General features: G+C 51.9%; 1 protein-coding gene across 1 annotated transcript in view; it reads right to left on the bottom strand.

The window, feature by feature from the left end:
* The window catches only part of PIK3C2B (phosphatidylinositol-4-phosphate 3-kinase catalytic subunit type 2 beta), a 692,267-nt gene that overhangs the window by 528,142 nt on the left and 145,972 nt on the right, over nt 1–18,153 (bottom strand). The window contains exon 2 of the mRNA XM_085647698.1: nt 7,224–7,324. Coding sequence (XP_085503824.1) covers nt 7,224–7,324 — 101 coding nt within the window. The remainder of the gene's footprint in view (nt 1–7,223; nt 7,325–18,153) is intronic.

The following is an 18,153-nucleotide window of genomic DNA, read 5'->3' on the forward strand; positions in this document are numbered from 1 at the left end:
CCTGCTTCCGGGTCAGCGCGACGTCACTTCCGGCCGGAGCCGGCACCTCAGGGGGAGGGGGCGAAGGCCTATTTAGGGCAGCTGGCCCTGGTCCTCGCCCTCTCTTTCTTTCCTGCGCCGGCCTCGGAATGCAGGGGGCTCCTTCAATCTCGTCGTCGTCGTGGTTGTCGGGTATGCGTCGTTGGAGGAGCTGTGGAGCTTGATGGTCAGCAGCTGTGGGAGTGCATTGCTGCGGGTCCAGAAGTGGGAGAGCCGTGGAGTTCCCTTAAGGCCTTGTTTTGCCGTAGAAGTGTCCGGGAGTGCGGCGCAGCGTCGAAGAGGGGATTGAGCCATAGTGTGTAGTAGAGCAATGAGGTAAAGGGAAGGGAGCCCTGGATTGTTTTTGCTGTAGTAGTGGCCGGGAGTGCGGCGCGACCGTAGAAGTGCGCAATAGGTTTTAAAAACGCGCGGGAATGGAGTGAAGCCAGGGTTAAAACCAGGTTTCCTGATTATACATTGCGAAGTTCTGATCCTGGGTGGATATCACATATTTCTGCTTCTACCCTTAAAGGGGCCCGTGTCTTCGCTCTCTTGGGTGGGGGTCACTTGTATATCTGAGGATTAAGGGGTTTTCCCCCCTTTTTTGTACTCTTCAGGGACAGTCTAGCATATAAATTGTTTGGCTTGGTAGGTGCAGCGCCAGCCTTGGGTGAGCATCTTGGCGGCTCAGCATCGGGTTTTTCAGATAATGAAGGTGTCCTTTGGGTGGCGCAGCATAAAGGGTGGTTTCTTCAGGTGGGGGGCAGCATCCACCTATTCCAAGGCTTGTGCTTCACCGGAGAGTCACACCAAAGGTCCGTGACCGCTTCCCTTCACGCAACTCTCGGCTGCTGCCTCCCGTCCAGAATGTAGGGTGCCCGGGTATGATTCATTGCAGTGGGGTTAATAGAGAGGTGTCATGGTGTGGGTTTTGCCTTGGGGTCTGTAGTGGCGTGTCAGGAAACGGACGAGCGTATCCCGCGATTATGGCATGTGTCTGTGGTCTCGGCACTCACTGGGCTTGCATGGGTGAATCGTATCTCAGGCCATCGTAATTTGTGCAGGCGATCGGAAACTTCACTGGGGCTCTAGTTTGCGGGCTGGGTGCGCGCCCCGTATGTGACTGACCATCGTGATGGTGGATGGAATCGTTTTTGAACTGCGTGGGGTCGCTAGGTTATCGGCGCGCCTTGGGCTGGCATGGTGCGGTCCCATCTCGGGCATGGTAGTTGGGGAGCGCAACCGATTTGGGGTTTCGGGGGGGCGCCATGTTGCAGGTTGTCGGCGCGCGCTGTGCAGGCGCTGTGGATTATCATCCCAGGCCATCGTACTTTGTTTTGGCGGTCGCTTGGGAACATCACTGGGGTAGCCAGATGGCGGGCACGCCCTGGGCTTGCTTAGGTGATTAGTGGTTTTTAAATAAAAATTGGAGCGCTCGAGTAGTGCCTTGAGGCTCCCGTAGCAAACAGAGATGGGGTGTGCTGTCGTGCCTTAGTCATTGGGGAAGGCGCTCGCCAATATCGGGCACGGAGGGGACTAGGGCAGTAAGGAGTAATAACGTTGCAGAACAGGAGGCGGGAGCGTAGGTAGCAGGAGCCCGAACCCAGCTCAGGGGATGTTGTCCAAGATGGAATCTTCAAGGCAGCGTATAATTCGGGCAGCGAAGGGGTGGTTGAATGTGCGCCTTTAGACTGGAAAAGGACACGGGTATTGGGGACTTAGTTGTCCTGCTTAGAGGAGGCGCTCTCGGTATGAACGCGGGTAGTCAGCAGGGTGGTCAGCTGGGACAGAATGCAGGACATCTGTGGTGCGTTGGGGGTTAGCAGGGGTATCATATGCATTGGGGCCCTCTGCCCCCCCCCCCCCCACCCCCCTTTTGTTCATCTCTTGATCCTCCCTTATGTTGCTGCAGTGCTCCAGCCAGGGAAAAAATGTTCACGGGCTATGATGGGCTTCTTTGCGTAGCGCGCACAGGTATGTTCTTAGCGCTGGATTAAGCGGCCCTGTTGTAAGTGATGGGTTAGTCTTCCATATCTAGGGGCCCACCATGTGCCCTGGGGCTGGCAGTGTACGGCCGGGATCGGGCTGGCGAATATCAGTGCTCCTGGGTAGCTGGTTCAGGTACAGGATTCACCTAAGATCACCTTCGGAATACGGGTGGGACCTCTCTAGGATACACAGGGGCGTGGTGTTCTGCATCACTGCCCAGGTAGGCATCATGTGACTGATTTGAAGGTTAGTCGCACCCGTCAGGGGTGGTAGTTGGGGCGCATCATGGAGCTGACTTCAGGCAAGAATTCTTCCCTTTAGGGTACACCGCTCCAGATAGACTTTCAGTGGCGCGGTCGTTATATGGTTTGAGTGTATAGGGCTACCAATAAGGCGGAGGCTGTGCGGGTAGCATACTACAGGTAGAGGCGCGTTAGGGGTTCTGGTTGCAGGGAAACCCCCTCCCCCCCTTTTTGCGGGGCAGAAATCATTCCTGTTTAACTGATCGATTTCCCTTGATTAAAGTGATACAAAAGGGCGCATGGGGCGGTAACCCTGCCCCTTGAAGTAAATCAGGTATGACCCACGGTGGTGGTCATCCGTAACACAGCTGGGGCTCAGATGCTGCACGCTTATTCTTTGGGGTCGTGGTTGCGCTGTACATGATTTTGGAAAAAGAGGGGCCTTTCGGCACACCTGCAATTAGAGGGCATCCCTATTTCGCTGTGTCGCTCAGGTGCTTGCCAGGTGACCCATTTGGGATGAGGAGGAAGCCTACTTAGAAAGTTGGGTCAGGGCAGTTGGCATTGATGCAGTTCACGAAGGGAGCCTGTATCTAGAGCTAGGACACAACGGATGGTGGTCAATTTTCATGGCAAAAACTTAGGGTAATTCCTTCATGAAGAATAGGTGTTAGCAAGTGGTGGGTGAGGGGTTCCCTACTGCTAGAGCAGTCATGTGACTTCCTTACCTGATTTCCCGCATCACTGGCAGGGGGGTAGGGCGCCGGGGGGGGGCTGCCCTAGGGGACTTTGACTGGTACTGGCATCAGGGCTCAGGGCGGTGGGAGGCCGGACATGCCCGGACACTGGGTTAGCCAGGTAGGCAGGCCCCCTCCCGACGGAAGTCCATAGCTTGAGCTAGTTAAGATCGGTTCTGTAGCGGCGGGTGGTCATGAACAGGAGTATACAGGGTCTTTTGGGGATCACGACAAACTCGGGCAGAGTCGGTATTTTCGCTCACAGGGTTGTCTCCCACAGCGTTCGGAACACGGGGGTGGACCTCATGAGTCTGACTCGGACCCGCGACAGGTGCAGCAGGTTAGATAATTCACTGGCCAGGTCTTAGGTAGGGTGGTTGAAGGGAGTAATGGCCCAATAGTTTCGGTCTGAGATGCTTACTCTCAAGTTACAGGTTCAATTCCCATGGATTCAGTTCAGACGGATATCTTTTCGTCATAGGTGTTCCTGGGAGCACACACAGTGGCAGCGGGCGCAAGGCGTCGTGTGGGACTCCTGTCCCCAGAATGGGTTGTCTTGCATTGCAGAGGTAACAAGACGAATCAGGGCATTGGAATCGGACATGCTCGAGGCCTGAGGTTGATGAGGTTGCTGTGGGGAGGGTGAAGGGCGGTCTGCCCTGGTCCCCCTTGTGGCGGTAAAGAGGCCACAGAAATTGCCTTTACATTGTTAAGGGGAGTCCTCCTGCATACTCTTTAGGCCAGCACTGAGGCGGAGAGATGGTAAGCTCACCCCAGAGAGAACGGGACACCGGCTGGGGGCAAGGGCGCCAGTTTTAAAATAGGGCATGGGGCTTCTGCCCCTGGTTACTCCCTACGAACGCCCAATGAGCAGCCTGGTGGTGGAGGGGTGGGCCCCTCAGGTGGCGGATCTAGACCAGAGGACAGGGGCTCACCCTTCAAGGACGCAGGTGGGTTGCGCCTTGCGTGGTTCTCAGTTGGTTGGGGGACGCGAGCCAGAAGGCCCCTTAGTGCTGGAGCAATAGACAACGTTCTTCGTGTAAGTAAATTGAGTTCTCCCCGACTTGCGGATGGAGCATGAAGCTAGGGAGAACTTTAAATTAAAATGGTGATTAACGTTTTGAATTTGATAAATACAGATCATATCAAATAGTTTGATTTATATATTGTCATGTTTGTGTGAAGATTTGTAATAAACATGGCCTTTTTAACCCACAGCTGGTTGTTAAGCATTGTTTCGTGGGTTTGGAGGAGGGCTGGGCCGGGTGCCATCCTGGGGGGTACGAGTCCTATGACAAGCGCGAAATATAATGAAGCGCGCACTTAGGACTCGGCCCCCCGGGCGCCCGGGCATGCCCTCATCGAAGAAGTAAACAGGACGGCAGCCTCAACTGCTTCCGGGTCAGCGCGACGTCACTTCCGGCCGGAGCCGGCACCTCAGGGGGAGGGGGCGAAGGCCTATTTAGGGCAGCTGGCCCTGGTCCTCGCCCTCTCTTTCTTTCCTGCGCCGGCCTCGGAATGCAGGGGGCTCCTTCAATCTCCCACCCACCCGTCCCCAAGGATAGAGTTTGGTGAGGTGTTGGATTTAGATTAGAGAGCGGCGGTAAAGAGGCCACAGAAATTGCCTTTACATTGTTAAGGGGAGTCCTCCTGCATACTCTTTAGGCCAGCACTGAGGCGGAGAGATGGTAAGCTCACCCCAGAGAGAACGGGACACCGGCTGGGGGCAAGGGCGCCAGTTTTAAAATAGGGCATGGGGCTTCTGCCCCTGGTTACTCCCTACGAACGCCCGATGAGCAGCCTGGTGGTGGAGGGGTGGGCCCCTCAGGTGGCGGATCTAGACCAGAGGACAGGGGCTCACCCTTCAAGGACGCAGGTGGGTTGCGCCTTGCGTGGTTCTCAGTTGGTTGGGGGACGCGAGCCAGAAGGCCCCTTAGTGCTGGAGCAATAGACAACGTTCTTCGTGTAAGTAAATTGAGTTCTCCCCGACTTGCGGATGGAGCATGAAGCTAGGGAGAACTTTAAATTAAAATGGTGATTAACGTTTTGAATTTGATAAATACAGATCATATCAAATAGTTTGATTTATATATTGTCATGTTTGTGTGAAGATTTGTAATAAACATGGCCTTTTTAACCCACAGCTGGTTGTTAAGCATTGTTTCGTGGGTTTGGAGGAGGGCTGGGCCGGGAGCCATACTGGGGGGTACGAGTCCTATTGACTTTCCACGAGGAGCCGAGGCGAGGAGCAGCTGGGTTTGGTGGCAGGGAAGTATACTCTAACAGGATTCATAGCCTGGGATTGCTTCAGACAGCGCCGCCTTTGAGACAGCTGCTGCCCCGATAGCTGCTCAGATGAAAGCATTCTTGGGACTGGCACTTTCATTCTCTATCACTCTGCACATTCGGCACATACAGGGCACGAGTCGAGGGTACACGCGTCCGCCCACTATTTTCACAGAGTGGACGCCGTCCACCCTGCCAAGAAGTTGGGCCACACTGAAAAATATGCTGAATTCGTCCAGGTGTAATTTCCAAACACCGGGACACTCAGCAGCACCTGCACATTGTTGTCTGCTTTCGATCACAACAAGGTGCAGGTGGGGAGGGTACTTTCTTAGTTCAGACTCCTGCTGGGCCCTATAACAAAGGCCAAATTTGAGGGGTCATCAGGCCTCCTTTTGTTGGAGTCTCCTGGCTGGGAGCAGTCAGGAGCCTCACACCTAGACGCAAATACAGCAGAGGGGAAACAAAGGCTCACAACTTGCTAGCACTTCACACATACTTAAGAGAGGCAGCTTTTCACTTTGTTCAGTCCCTGTTTAGGAGACATGCATGCACTGTAAGAATGTCAGATGTGTTGGTCTTTCCCTGTATTTATACAAAATAAATCTAATGTACTACCACTGTTTTTTCTTGTAAAGCACTATGGGTAGAGGAAGTTTACGCAGACAAAAGGCAAGTTTGTTTTATGTGCAGCTTTAAAAAGTGTGGCTCTTCTGCCTAAATCAGGAGGGGTTTTACTCGAAATGTGCTCCAATGTACTCATGATAGACCTGCTAAACATAAATGTGAGGGCTCAAAATCTGATGTCACTTCTTATGATGCCACTTCCTGTGATGTCACGCGCCACGATGTCACACGCCGTGATGCCACTTGCATTCCGATTAACTAGGTTAGTCCCCCCACTTCTTTTTTAGGACTTGTGCCCTGGGCATACACAAACCAAAGGGCATGTCTGCAAAGAGGGTAAACCGTTTCCTTGGAGGATGACATTACAATGTCTAAGAAACACTGGAGGAAATCGGTGCTTGTGCAGGAAAAGTAGAAAACACCCAAGTGCTGGTCATGCAAACAAACCAAAATGACGCAGTTTAATTGGTCACAGCTTGGCTTGCATTTTACTCCAACGTAATGAGGGCACCATGTTCTGCCACTGAAATTGAATTTCTCATCTAAGTGGCGAGGCGGATGCGCAGAGATAATGTTTAAACCAAGCCCCGTGAGGACAACTTTAAAATACTCAGGTCCAGCCGCTGCCAGAGGCCTAACAAAATGTGAGTGGGCCCCCCTGCACGATGTGTTGAAGGGGCCGTTCACACTCACAGCAGGTAAGCCTGCCCCCCCCCACCACGGGGGATTAAGGGGCCTTTGTTACGCCCCTGGCCACCACCCCTAAAGACTACCCTGACCTCCACCTGCCCTGATCCCTAAATCTCAGCCCCCTGCCCAATAAACAATCCTGACCGCCCCCCCCCCCCGCCCTAAAAACTACCCCACCTCCAGAACCCGACCCCATCCTCTCCCAATCCTTCCTCTTCCTGCCCGCCCATTCTAGCATCTAGCCTCGCACTGCCTTATGCAAGCATGGTTCGGCTTGCGGGGAAACGGCACACGTTGTTACTGCCATTTGTCGTGGCAGCACAGAAGACGGCTCTTTAATGAAGAGTGAACTTCTGTCCATGATTTGATGAGAAGGCGGTGAAAACGTGAACATGCGCAACACCAATCAGTGAATGCATTCAGCCCACCCGCTCTCAACAATCGGTACATGCATTTATTTCAGAAAAAAGAGTCAGGGTGCTCACTGCTCAGACAGTCCTTGGAAAACAGACTGTCCTAGCAAATCAAGGATGTGTGGTCACCCGGCACATCTTTCTATCGCCCGCCTCTCCCCCAAGAGAGCTTTCAAGTCAACATGCAGGGGCTGAAGGGCAGAGGCCACCGCCCTACTTACCCATCCAGCATGTGGCAAAAGGCAGCCACCTCCTCGTCTCGCTCTTCCGACACTTCAAAGAGTTCATAGCCGTTGGAGGTGCATGGTGCCCTTCCGATGTCCTAGAGAGGGAAAGGTATAGAGGAAGAGGAGACAAAAGGATGGGGAAAGGTGGTAGATGGAAAACAATAGATTAACAAGATTTGGAGCATTTTGCCAAGAGACATAGGACATCCCTGGAGTTCGACAGACTGCTATCCCCCGCCATTTGCAGCTTTCCATATCAAAACCACACAGCAGGTGTATATGAAGGGACTTTAAAAAAGTCCACCAAGAAGCTTGCCACTAAGACAGAGCAGACAGGACTGCAGCCACGTACCCCAACTATTTGCTTTTAAGTCTCGAGTGCAATTCTTGGCCCGCACTGAAGGTGCTCTTGGAAAAATCTGTCTGTGTCCAGGGTATATTCCCAAACTCTGAACTCAAAAGTGAAGAAACATAACTTCGTAGGTTACACACCCAACACAGTGGTATTAAAATATCCTTATGCCAAGCTTGCTAATTTCCTTATGCCGAGCTCCATATTTTTTGTCCAACCTCTCCATGAAGCTCAATCTGCAAAAACGTTTGAGAGTTAACATTGAATTGTGCCGTCAAGTGTGTTAGACGTTATGGGGTGTTTGGGGCTATAAAGTCAAAGGCACCAGGACAATCATTATTTCAGCGGTGCCATTAAACATGAAATGTAGAGAGAGGCTAATACTGTACGCCACACAGACAAAAGCAATGCAAGATTACTTCACATACAATGAACAGGCACAGCAGAGTGGTTCTCTCACACACAGTGAATAAGCACAGCACAGTTAGGAGCAGGCCTTGCTTCGCTATCACACATACAACAGACCCTGCATATGCAACAGCAGGAAAACCTCTCTCAAACACAGAACAGGTTCAGCAGAGCCTCTCGCACACACAAGCAGTGCAGCACAGACAGCAACAACACACACTTACCTCACACACATACCCAGTGTATAAGGACAGCAGAAAACCAGTTTTGGGAGCCGAAGCACCAATTGTCAGTCCCTCTCAACCCCAACACTATATGCAGGTGGAGGAAAGGGACAAAGTCCTGTTTTTACCGACACTGTTTAAATGAAAGGGTGGGCGCCATTTCTGGCATCATCTTGGACACATTAAGTAAAGAGGAGAAACTGTGGGTTTGGAGACCTGCTCGGAGGGCTAAGGCAAAGGTATGCAGCGGTGGTCTCAGTAAACCCCTGGAACAGATGGCATTCCTCAGAGCCTTCCCACAGGCCATCCAGCCCTAGACGACCGCTACTAGCCCTCAACTAGCCCCTTTGAGGCTATTGGCTGCTCTAATCCAGCATCAGGCTGCTTTTAAGATGGCCCTCAGCTTGACACCACAGATACTCTGCCGTCTCTCGCTGCCATTAACTGGCGTTCATATCACAAAACCAACCCCTTCCTCATCCGGCCATCGGACCCTTAGGATTGACTTAGGGTCTTTAAGGGCTGGGTAATTTCGGAAGCTGTCCCTCCTGCATTCTATGCAAACACAAGGAGATGTTGGACAGAGCGCTGAAACTTTTCAGACAATCACCCCCAGTCACAGATCTGTGTTGAATCCATCATCATTCTTTAGCTCACTTCGCCACCTCAGTTCAGACCCAATTTTATGCAAATCAGTCTTGATCCTGTGCCACATGGGAACAGTCCAGCCCAAATTGCCAAGCCAGGTCTTCCCTGAACTGGACACAAGCATCCTGGGACTGGTTTCTGGGTAACACCCTTCATCAGCCAGGCTAGCTTGAATCCAGTGGCAAAGTGAGGAAGGAGCCCGCGTCTGGGCATACCCTGCCAACTTATGGCGAGCAAAGCAAACACAAGGAGATGCTGGACGGAGTGCTGAAACTTTTCAGACACTCACCCCCAGTCACAGATCTGGGTTGAATCCATCATCATTCACTTCGCCACCTCAGTTCAGACCCAGCTTTATGCAAATCAGTCTTGACCCTGTGCCTCATGGGAACAGTCCAGCCCTAATTGCCAAGCCAGGTCTTCCCTGAACCGGAAACAAGCATCCTGGGACCGGTTTCTGGGTAACACCCTTCATCAGCCAGGCTAGCTTGAATCCAGTGGCAAAGTGAGCAAGGGACCCACGTCTGACCATACCCTGCCAACTGAGGGCGAACCCATGTTCCCATGAGGCACAGGGTCAGGACTGATTTGCATATAGCTGTGTCTGAACTGGGGTGGCAAAGTGAGCTAAAGACCGATGATGGATTCAACCCAGATCTTTGACTGGGAGTGAGTGTCTGAAAAGTTTCAGCGCTCCGTCCATCATCTCCTTGTGTTTGCTTTGTTCGCCGAAGTTGGCAGGGTATGCACAGACGTGGGTCCATTGCTCACTTTGCCATTGGATTCAAGCTAGTGTGGAAATAAAATTGACAATTGTGCCCCATCATTTCCCTGTTTCTGCCTGGTAGCCATTTGCCTCAGACAAACACCCATTTTGTGTGTGACATGCTCTCAGCAACTTGTCTGAAAACTGTCCTTCACATCCCCATTGAATCTTGCACAACCCCCTGCTCCTTGTGGTCGAGCCAATTCCAAGAAGCCTGCCTGTGTGCCTTCCCCCAGTTGTGCCAGAGACTCAGCCACATCCTGTCCATTGTTGGTGACTCAGCCTGTCACACCAGCTGCCCTGTGACCACCCCCAACTGAAAGAGGAAGCACGAGGTTAGGCCCTGAAACCACACCAACTAATAGAGGAAGCACAAGGCTGTACACTGTGAACACACATTTCTGTGGTTCTGCCAATTCCCAGAACCAGCAAGATAGTTCCTGTTTTACACAAGATGGTTCCTGTTCTTGACTCTAAGCCAGAGATAAACCCCCGAATGAGTAAGGGCCTTCAACTGAAAGAGAACACATTTCCACACATCACATGCCCTCTCACGAGACACAAGACACGCCCCTACCTTGACACATCTGTTGGAAATTACTGCTGGTCACTTCCCTTTTTCTTGTCACTTCTCATTTCTTCTTTTTCCTATTGACTGAAAACTGTATAAATATTCTGATGTGTGAACAAAACTGCAGACCACTCCTGTACCCGCTTGGTGCTGGAGCTCTCCCCTTAACTCGAGTTACTGGACCCTTTTTTACTCGAACACCACGGACTCCTCTCTTTACTTTGACTGAAATTATGATTATTAAGTATAGAAATTCTGAGATGAGGTAATATTGAATTAATTTACCACACTAGCCTGGCTGATGAGGGCTGTTAGCCCGAAACCGGTCCCAGGATGCTTGTTTCCGGTCCAGGGAAGACATGGCTTGGCAGTTCAGGCCGGACTGTTCTCATGAGGCACAGGGTCAAGACTGATTTGCATATAGCTGTGTCTGAACTGGGGTGGTAAAGTGAGCTAAAGAACGATGATGGATTCAACCCAGATCTGCCACTGGGGGTGAGTGTCTGAAAAGTTTCAGCGCTCCGTCCATCATCTCCTTGTGTTTGCCGCCTGCATTCTACAACAGCTCTCAGCCACCCTCAAAGGCTCTATGTCAGACTCAAGACCATCAGCCGCCGCTCAAACAGTCCTCAGAGACTAACTATCTTCTGTCAGAATCCCTCTGCTAGTACTAAGATCCTCCACTTGCCATAAGTCTACCTTAACTGACCCTCAGACCCAATCGACCTGCACGCATACTCACTGTCAGCTTATCAGATCCCTTTTACTGGGCATATGCCATTTGCAGACACTCAACCTGCCCTGAGCCTGTTGAGAGTTAGCCGCTGCTATAGCCTCAGTCGACACACAATGTAGTGCAGAAAAATCCTTAGACAACCCTCAGAAGCAAGTAGCCGGCCCTCACTATGCCTCGGCACCCTGGGCGACAAATCACAGACTGGCTCGTGGAAGGTGGTTTGGAGTGGGATACAGTAGACCACATTATACACACAATAATTAGGAATGCCGAGCCAGGCTTGTTCCTTGAAAATAAATGACTCAGTGAGAAGGCCTAAAGAAAAGTGATGCCTTATTGAAAGACCAGCAGGTCTGGGGCAGAATCATTCACATACCACCAGGGCCACTGGAATTATGTGGCATGGGAGGACAAAATGATGCTGCAGAACGGTTGCTATGAAGATTTTTATATTGCCTACAGGGCATCATGGAGCTTTGTGTTAGATGCTGGCTTTGAGGGGCTTTACTCAGAGAGCCAGGTCTTCAAGAAGTGATGAGGAGGGTCAAATGTGGTGTGGGAGATTGTTCTATGCTTTAGGAGCAATGGATGAGAAAGCACAGCCTCCTGCACTTCTTTTGCATATGCATAGTACATGTAAGAGTCCAGCTCAACAGAGGCGCCTGTTGGAACTGCACGCAACTGTTCAAGTAGGCAGGACCGATGTGTGGTGCTTGAACTGTGCACGCTTATGTATAGGGAGTCAGTGTAGCTCCCTTAGGTGCAGGGTGGCATGAGACATGCTTGGGAGGACGAGTACCAGTCTGATTTATGCATTCTGGACAGTCCGACGTTTTTTTGTAAGTTGGTCGGTGTAGGAAAGTAGGATCTGCTTTTAAGGTTACCCCCCACTTTTTGCCTGGTCCAAAGCTGTTATTGACTAGTTTGACTGGGATCCTGTGTCATGACACTGATCAGGGAAGCCCAGTCGAGGCATGGTTCCCCCAGTTTAATCTGCACCTCGTGAACGAGAAACTACAGGGGCCACGGAAAAAACCCCCACAAAAAACTACAAGACCCAGAACGCCTTCTACTAACCCGAAAAGTAACAGGAGCAGGGTTGCCTCCCGATTGGGTGGCTATATAGCCCCACCCCCTCCGTGAAACGAGGCTTGACAAACTTCCTCGTACTTCTAGGAGAATCAAGCGCCAGGCGGATGGTGCTTCCCCGCCGGAGGTCGGGCGTCTTACAACTCTTAATGCATCCAGGCTTTCCAAGGCTTCCCGGAGCGAGTTTCGGCAATTACCGATGGAGCGCCAGGCGGATGGTGTTTTCCCCGCCGGAGGTCGGGCGCATTCATCACGCAGTCTTCCCAGCTGTCTCCGACCCTGCGCAGGTAGTGTCCCATGCCGAAGCGAGACCCTCGTAACTATTATTTCAGATGTATGTTTGGGCTTTCCCGCTACTAGGTAATTCGGATTAGAGCACCTGCCTTTTCGTGCCCATTCCAGTATGCTCTACACCCTAAGAAGTGCCTATCTAGCGGGGGAGAGACACGGCAGTGACTGTAAGCTACCGCACCCTCGTTGTGTCGCTAACAATGTGTGCGGGGGACTAGCTCAACTGCACGACTGATTGGAAGTCTCTCTCTGTCTCCAAGTGGTCTACGGAGAAAGACATTTAGTGGTATCCTGCTTGCTTTCTCCCCTATAGCTCTTCCGGCTTATGCTTAATAGCCCTCACAGACAATTCACAGTAAGCGGGGAAAACCAGGAAGAGAGGGGTCCTACAAGCCAGTTAAGAAGTCCTGTGTATCCCTTTCTAGCGTGATTGCTTGTTGCTTTCTCTTGCTAAAGTGCCACCTGCAGAGTGCGATAGGACGTGGTGAACCTCCTTAGCCTTCCAGAAGGGTCACGCTGCAGAGCCATCCGGGTTTTCCTTTTGTCCCCAGGGCGCCTTCATACAGGGTTGTTATATTCTCTCTGTGAGAGGCGCGCCTTCGGGAAGAAAGGAACATTCTTCTGAACATCGTCCCTGCTGCCTTCATGACAGGTTAGTGGCCTTTTTAGTTGTACCACTAATGGTGCCACGACATCCTGCTAATCAGGATCCCAGTTTATTTGCTTTCTCCCTGAATTGTTATGTCCATCACCTATGTACATCCCCAGATTCGATACTGGGATACCCTTATAAGTCCCTAATATATGGTACCCATGTACCCCGAGGTCTCCCATGGGCTGAAGCATTATGCCACCCATGAGAGACCATTCAAAATGGAACTACAGGCCTGCCATTGAACCATGTGTAAGTTGGTGCTTGCACCACTTACTAAAGATATAGGTTTCCTATATCTAGGGTCACTGTACTTAAAACATATAAGTCACACCTATAGCAAGCATTTGCAATCCTGAAGGCAGGGTGCTTGGTTCTAAGTGAGAGGGTGCCCCTGCATGAGCAGGACATCCCTTCAGACTACGAAGTCCATTCTCCCGGGTTGTCAGTGAAGCAGCCATATACTATATAGAGGGGCATCGCGTAATTACGCGATGACCATCTAGAAACTGGCTGCAACGAATCCTAACATGTTTGGTATCAAACATGTTGGAATCATACTCCCACAACTTAAATGGTGTGGGAGGTGTGATTCCAAGCACTGGAGGAACCCTCCGTTAGGCTCTCAGTGTTCCCCGTGCCAGCCTTCTAGAGCCGGACAGCACAAAATGGTTGCTGCCAGCCAGAGGCACATTTCTGCCCTCCTGCTGCTGAGCAGGGGAAGACAGAACAATAGGCATCCTGTCACAGGGAGGTGTGACCACCTCCCAGACAGGATATAGTGTATTGAGACTGGGTGGGTGCGCTTGCTAGTGCAACAAAGTCTGCATGAGTGGCACGTTTGGTGTCCCCGTGCATAGTCCAGTTCAATCCAGTCCTGGTAGCCGTTGGCTCCCCCTCTGGCGCAAAACTGGACAAAGGACATGGGAGTAACCTCCCCCCTGTCCAGACCCTACCAACAGCATCCCAAAGAATCTTCCCAACCCTTTCCCCAGGGTACTTAAGGGCTTACTTGGGTGTAGGTCCCTAGATTGGTTGTGAGATAAGATTTAGATCAGACACCACTTCTACTTCTACCGCCTGAACACTCTGGACTTTGCTGGACTTTGTTTGGGCCGGACTTAGTCTCCCTTCCAGTCTGCTGTATCGTCTGTGCCTGTGCATCATACAGGAACCTTCCAAGGCCTGTGAAGCATCAAAGACACTTTAAGAATTCTCCCTTGGAGTGAAGGAACCACTCCCCTGCATTTGCAGGGACCACAACTAAGTCGACCGGTCTGCAGATCCTGAGCTCCTCCGGACTCCGTGGTAGTTTTCCACAGCTCCTGAGGCCAGGCCTGCCCTCTCATCAAGTTTGAGGCCAACATCCCTCGTGGGGGTTGCAATAACCGAACCCCCTGTGCACCGCGCCCAACTTGCAGTTGCAAAGGTTGGTTGGCTTCCTTCCAATAAGATCTTCAGGCTCCAAGTAGCCCTAACCTCGAGCACCTCCAGTGACCAGAATCTTCAGTCATACCGCATCGTGTGCATCGTGGTCTGCATCTTTTGGTGAGCTGCTTGAGGTCCTCTCGCGATCCCAGTGCCTCCGACCTGTGGGTTAAATTAAGGATCACCTTTGCTTCCTTTGGGATCTTCTGATTGCTGGGGCCTGCCCTGACTCCCCTGCTTGTTCACCACAAAGTCCCCTGGACACAGCTGCAGAGTCAAGGTCATCTTCATCCATCCTGCAACACTCGACATCGGAGGACATTCGTCTTCCAAGTCTCCTAGTCACTCCTGAGTGACATAGACTCTGTTCCCTCTGCTTGCAGGTACCTCTCATCAAGAATCCATCCTCAGATTCCACCGGACACCTTCTCCTTCCTACACAGCAGCACTTTCCTGAAGTCTTCCATTGGGTTCGACAGCGGTTCCCGACACCATTTCACACGTATGCACCCAGCTTCCCTGGTGTAGGTAATGAGGGTACTAGGGTATCCATGGGTGGGGTGGCTCTCCAACCTTCTGTCTATCCACTGGGTTTCTTCAGGGTCCACTGAGAAGGGTCCTTAATCTTTAAAAATCCAACGCGACTTACACATAGAGCTGTACGGAGCATGCAGGCGTGTTCCGACACTGCACATGCTCTCCATGGGGTCCCTATCTACTTACTTAACTTGGGTGATTCTGTGGGTCCCCAGCACTTCTACGTCCTCTCGACATTGTCTTGACCCGAGCTGTGGCTCTTATACCACTTTCTTAGTATATGGTCCCCTACCCCCCAGGGGTCTACTGTGCATTACGTGCTATTTACTGTGTTTCTTTGCTAAGGTATTGTGTGCAGTGTGTATATCTCCGGGTAGGAGATATTTGTATGTTTTAGAAAGTATTATATAATAAATACATATTTTTATCTATACTCCAAGATGGCATTCTGGTAAAACAAGCTGCTTTACACTCCTTCTGGACTAAGCATGAAGGCTGCTCTCCACAGCTACCATTTAGAGAGCTTTCTAAGGTTGTCGAAGACCTCTTATATCACCACAAGGGTTGTCTAGACTGGTGCATGGTGTCCACTTACATAAGTGTACATCATATACCAGGCCAGCTTCTCACAGTTGGTGATTACCATGTAGGGGGTGTTCCTGTCTCCAATCTGCTGATGAGGACTTGGGTGATGGCTTTCCTGGAGTTCTTTGGTAGCCACTTGAAAATCTTTTTCAGCATCCTCAGGGTATTGAAGCAGATTGTAGCAACGGCATTGATCTGAGTGATGTCCACTCCAACATGTGTTCATCTTGCGGGCGATGATGATCCAGAGTGCTTGTGTGCTTTGGTGGGCCCAAAGCCCGTAGGCCACCAGACGGAGTCCCATGGCAAGGTATCTTTCCCAAAGATCACCACTTCAGTCTTGTCCGTGTTCATTTTGAGGCAGTTGATTTCATCCACATGGCCACTTCGGTCATGCACAAGGTACAATTGTTTCTGGTGTTGGGTGTTCGGTCTGAGAGGGACCGTATTAGTTGTGTGTTGTAGGCGTGGATGGGTGGGTCAATATGTATGTGGATGGCGTTATAGGAAGCAGACTCTGGAGGGGGGCAAGGCCTAGGGCCTGTAGAATCGCTGGAGCTTCACTAATCCACCCAAGGCAGGTAAGTAAAAGACCCACGGGAGACGCGTGCAGTGTGAGAACACAGCTACGGGTTCCCTATTGATTTCAATGGAGCAAGTCGCAGTTGGATTTTTAAAGTTTTAGGGTACTTCGAGGAAGTCTACAAGCAAGCCACTTACAAGGTAAGTAATTCGAGGGCCAACACACACTAGGGCACCAGAGTGCACAAGTTACCTCACCCAGAGAAGCCGGGTGCATAGGTGTCTTTTGGTGTCGGGTCGCGTCGCTGTTTTCTATGGAAGCCAAAGAAGATTTGCTGCTTGCGAAGACTAAAAAGTGTCCGGTGGAATCCAAGGCTGGATTCAAGATGAAGATGACCTGAAAGCAGAAGGGACAGTGTTCACAGTCACTTGCCTGTGACCACGGGCCAGGAAGATGGATGCCCACGGAAGTCGGGTGATTTCAGGTGATCAAGGGTATTTTGACTCTTCCACCACGAGGACCAGGAGGCGTCGACGACGGCCGGGAGCTGGATTCAGAGTGTCCCACGAAGTCTGCAGCTTACTGAGGTGTCGGCAACCGGAAGTGGAGCCAGCAAACTTTGGCAACAGCAAGTCAAGTGGAATTCAAGAAAAGTCAGCGGTGCAGACCAGCAAGGTCTGAGAGACTCACCCAGCAAGGGTAAGTCAGGGCAGGCCTGGAGCAACCAGGGGAGCCCTTTGGTTCGATGAAGAAGTCTTCAGGGGACCCACAAGCCAGCCGGCAAGGGATCGCGAAGATGCCTCGTGAGGATTCGCTTCACAGGAACCCACGGTCACTCGGGACGAGGTAGGCCTCTGATTTTCGAGGGAATCCTGCTGGAGGCTTGGGCCACACGTGGTCCAAAGCACAAGTTCGTAGAACGTCGTGAAGGGGTTGCACTCGACAATAGTGCACGGTTCCCAGGTATTGCAGTTCCTCGTCACTCGTGGGGTCCACTCACCTCAGCTCTGCTGGGGACTCACAATGGCCGTCGAGAAGTCAGGAAATCCACTTCCGGGGCTGCAGGGACTTCGGACTCCGGCGGGAGCGAGAAAGTTTGCGACAGTTGATTCAAGTTTTTGGTGCCTGCCAAGCAGGAGAGTCACTCCTTGACTCCATGGGAGATTCTTCCGTCTTTCAAAGGTAGTGGAATGCCGAAGGGCCAGGATTCTTCTTGTAAAGCGCCGTCCAGGGATATCTAACTTGCAATGGCAAGGTTTACCTATCTTATAGTAAAAGAAAGGGAGCGACTAGCTCTATGACCACTCCTCTAGGAGGGTCAGGGGGGTGGGTGGTTACACCCACTTCCCTTTGTCCAATTTCGCGCCAGAGCAGGGGCTGGTAGCTCCTGAACCGGTTTGAGCTGGCATATGCACAGAGGAGCCTACTGCTTCCCCAGTGCAGGACTTCAAAGCACTCCAAGAGTGCACCCACCCAGCCCCAATACACTAAATCCTGTCTGGAAGGTGGTGACACCTCCCTGTGACAGGATGCCTATTGTTGGGCCTCCTCCACTGCGAGATTCAGTCAGCAGCAGGAGGGCAGCCCAGTGTCTGTGCTGGTGGCATCCATTTTGTGATGCTAGGGCTCTTTCAGATTTCTACCGTGTTTCCACAGTGGGTACATGTCGTCCCCTCTAGAAGGGTGGGATCCTACTCCTGGGTGTATGATTCCAAGTTGTTTGACACCAAACACGACATGTTTTGATGCAGTAATTCCAAAGTTAGAATTTACCGGTAGGTTATAATGGGTGGGCAGAAAATTCCGTTCCGCCAGCGTAGAATAAAAAAGCAAGCCACCCCGGCTCACGGGCCCGGTCCTTGCTTCTGAAAGCAGCCAGGCCGGGAGAGCCTCCCTGGGCCCCGGTGGACCCCTGTCTCCAGCGCCCGGACCCTCGGCTGGCTTGCAGGACGGGGGGCTCCCGCACCCCGGGCCCTGCCAGACGGAGCACGAGCCCCGGGCCCGGTCCCAGCTTCAGACCCTTAGCCAGGCCGGGGAGAGCCTCCCCGGGCCCCGGAGGGCACCCTTTCCCCAGCGCACGGACCCTCGGCTGGCTTGCAGGACGGGGGGCTCCC

Source organism: Triturus cristatus, chromosome 1_1, assembly GCF_964204655.1.
Source record: "Triturus cristatus chromosome 1_1, aTriCri1.1, whole genome shotgun sequence".
Classification (NCBI taxonomy): Eukaryota; Metazoa; Chordata; class Amphibia; order Caudata; family Salamandridae; genus Triturus; species Triturus cristatus.